This window comes from Haliaeetus leucocephalus, unplaced genomic scaffold (assembly GCF_000737465.1).
Source record: "Haliaeetus leucocephalus isolate CR32 unplaced genomic scaffold, Haliaeetus_leucocephalus-4.0 Scaffold210, whole genome shotgun sequence".
Taxonomy (NCBI): Eukaryota; Metazoa; Chordata; class Aves; order Accipitriformes; family Accipitridae; genus Haliaeetus; species Haliaeetus leucocephalus.
In genome coordinates, this window is record NW_010972646.1 from 230,152 (window position 1) to 232,462 (window position 2,311).

Consider the following 2,311-nt stretch of genomic DNA (forward strand, 5'->3'; position numbering starts at 1 on the left):
CCTTCAGAGGCGCAGCGACCAACCCCAGGCCGCTCGGGCCATCAGCTCACAGACACCAACATGGCGGACGGTAAACGGCGTTTATGGGTGCGTAACACGGCATTATATAGCTTGGGTTTACAACGTCCCTTCCGTCTGCTTACATCATAAACTAAGCTAAACGCTACTGGCTATGAGAGGAGGGGCTCTATCTTTCCGTACAGCGCGATATTCCGGCCGCCAGACCTTAACTACCTACGGGGGGGGAAGAAGCACCGGCTCCCTGCGGAACCCGCGTCCCTCCACCATAGTTCCGGGGTGGGAAACGGACCGAGGGGGCTGTGGGGGGTTGCTGTGAGGAAGAAGGCCGCTGTGGGATTCCGCCATGGGGCTCCTTTGGGGTTCCCTATGGGGCCGCTATGGGGCAGGCCGTTGCTATGGCGTTGCTATGGGGCAGGGAGCCCTGCGTGGGGCCCCCCAGGGGCACGGGCCCTCCTCACGTGACCGCCCTCCTTTTCCGCCTTCGGGCGCTCGCAAGATGGCGGCGGCGGCGGCGGTTCGGGGACGGCGCTTCAAGTGGTCGCTGGAGTTGGCGGCGGCGCCGGGGGGGCGGTGAGGCCCCCGGGGGGGATGTGTGTGCGCGTGTGTGTGTGTCTTTGTGTGTGTGTGAGGGGATTTGGGGGGTCCAGGTGTCTCCCCAGCCTCACCGACCCCCTCCCCTTTCTATCTCCCCCAGGCCCCGCGGAGCCGCCGAGGGCCGCGGGCCGCTGGGGTTCGCCGAGCGACAGCTGGGGGAGGGCGGCGTCCACGAAAGCGACAAAATCCTCATGGAGAAGGTGGGCTGGGGCGAAGGAGGGACACCCCCCCTCCCCGGACGCCTGGGTCCACCATGGGAGGGATGGTCGGTGTCCCAGATACCTGGGTCCCGTACGAGGGTGGTGTCCGTCCGTCCGTCACATCCCGGAATCCTGGGTTCCCTCTTTCTCTGCAGCGCTGCTGGGACGTGGCACTGGCACCGCTGAAGCAGATCCCGATGAACCTGTTCATCATGTATATGGCCGGCAACACCATCTCCATCTTCCCTGCCATGATGGTCTGCATGATGGGCTGGCGCCCGCTGCAGGCCCTCATGTCCCTCTCCGCCAGTGAGTACAACCCCATGCTACAGCTCCCCGTGGGTGACAGCTCCCTGGGTGTCCCCCCACGGCCATCCCCTGCTGCGTGGCAGTTGCCCTCCATACCTGTGGTGGTCCCCGGCCCTGCATCTCCCCGTGCAACAGTTGTCCGCACGTGTCCCCCAACAGTCATCCGTACAACAGCCCCCGCCATGCATGTCCCTCTGCAACAGTTGCCCTCACACATCCCCCGGCAGTTGTCCCTACGACGGTCACCCCCACGTCAATTTCCCCACATGTCCCTGAACAGTTTCCCTCCATGTCAGTTGTTCCCGTGTGTCCACCAACAGACCCACACGTCGCTCACCCCCATGCGTACCCCTACAGTTGCCCCTGTGACAGTTGTCCCTGTGACAGTTGCCCCATGTCAGTCACTCCCGCATGTCCCCCAACAGTCGCCCAACAGTCCCCCAACAGCCACCCCCATGCCATCCACCCCGCGCTTCCCCCATCACTCTTTCCCATGACGCTCCCCTGCCACTCCCCACCCATCACTACCCCCGGTCCCCCACGGTGCCAGGTGTGCAGCGTGTGGGTGACAGTGACAAGTCCCACCCTGTCTCTGCCACAGCACTGAAGGCACTGGAGAGCTCAAGCCGGCGGGCACTGCAGGGGCTGGTGTTCCTGGTGGGCAATGGGCTGGGACTGGCGCTGGCCCTCTACAAGTGCCAGGCCATGGGGCTGCTGCCCACCCGCCCCTCTGACTGGCTGGCCTTCGTCGCCCCCCCACAGGTGCGCCCTGAAGCTGGGGTTCCCCCTGCCCTGCCCCATCCCCGCTTCCCTGGATGCCAGGGTTCCCCCTGGCCTGGACACCAGGGTCCCCTCACTCACCGCCTTTCTCTCTTTTCCCTTGGCAGCGCATGGAATTCACTGGGGGGGGCCTGATCCTGTGACCAGTGTGTCCACCCACCAATAAAGGCAATGGCAGGCTGGTGATGTTATTTTTGCAGGGAGTTCTGAGGGTTTGGGGGGGGGTCAGCCCAAGGAGGCACCGGGATGGGTCAGAGAGAAAACTGTTTATTGGTGGCATGTGCTGGGAGCACTGGGGCTGGTACTGGTTGTGTTGGGGCCCGTACTGGGAGTGCACTGGAGGAGCACTGAAGCGAGTACTGGGAGTGCCCTGGGAACCTTGGGGGCCACTCATAGAGCACACTGGA

At 64.1% G+C, this 2,311-nt stretch overlaps 1 protein-coding gene across 1 annotated transcript; it reads left to right on the top strand.

Annotated features, from left to right (window-relative positions):
* Nucleotides 1–517: 517 nt before the first annotated feature.
* Nucleotides 518–2,090, top strand: EMC4 (ER membrane protein complex subunit 4). Its single transcript, XM_010566404.1, has 5 exons — nucleotides 518–591; nucleotides 716–815; nucleotides 971–1,124; nucleotides 1,726–1,886; nucleotides 2,012–2,090. Exons 1-5 carry the CDS (start codon nucleotides 518–520, stop codon nucleotides 2,045–2,047), a joined length of 525 nt encoding a protein of 174 aa, XP_010564706.1. The 3' UTR covers nucleotides 2,048–2,090.
* Nucleotides 2,091–2,311: the final 221 nt, after the last annotated feature.

Excerpts from the sequence above, each read along its gene's own strand:
- EMC4 (XM_010566404.1), top strand. The coding sequence starts at position 518 with ATGGCGGCGGCGGCGGCGGTTCGGGGACGGCGCTTCAAGTGGTCGCTG. Across the intron at positions 592-715 it reads GCGGCGGCGCCGGGGGGGCG|GCCCCGCGGAGCCGCCGAGG; the intron begins GTGAGGCCCCCG and ends TATCTCCCCCAG. Across the intron at positions 1,887-2,011 it reads CCTTCGTCGCCCCCCCACAG|CGCATGGAATTCACTGGGGG; the intron begins GTGCGCCCTGAA and ends TTCCCTTGGCAG.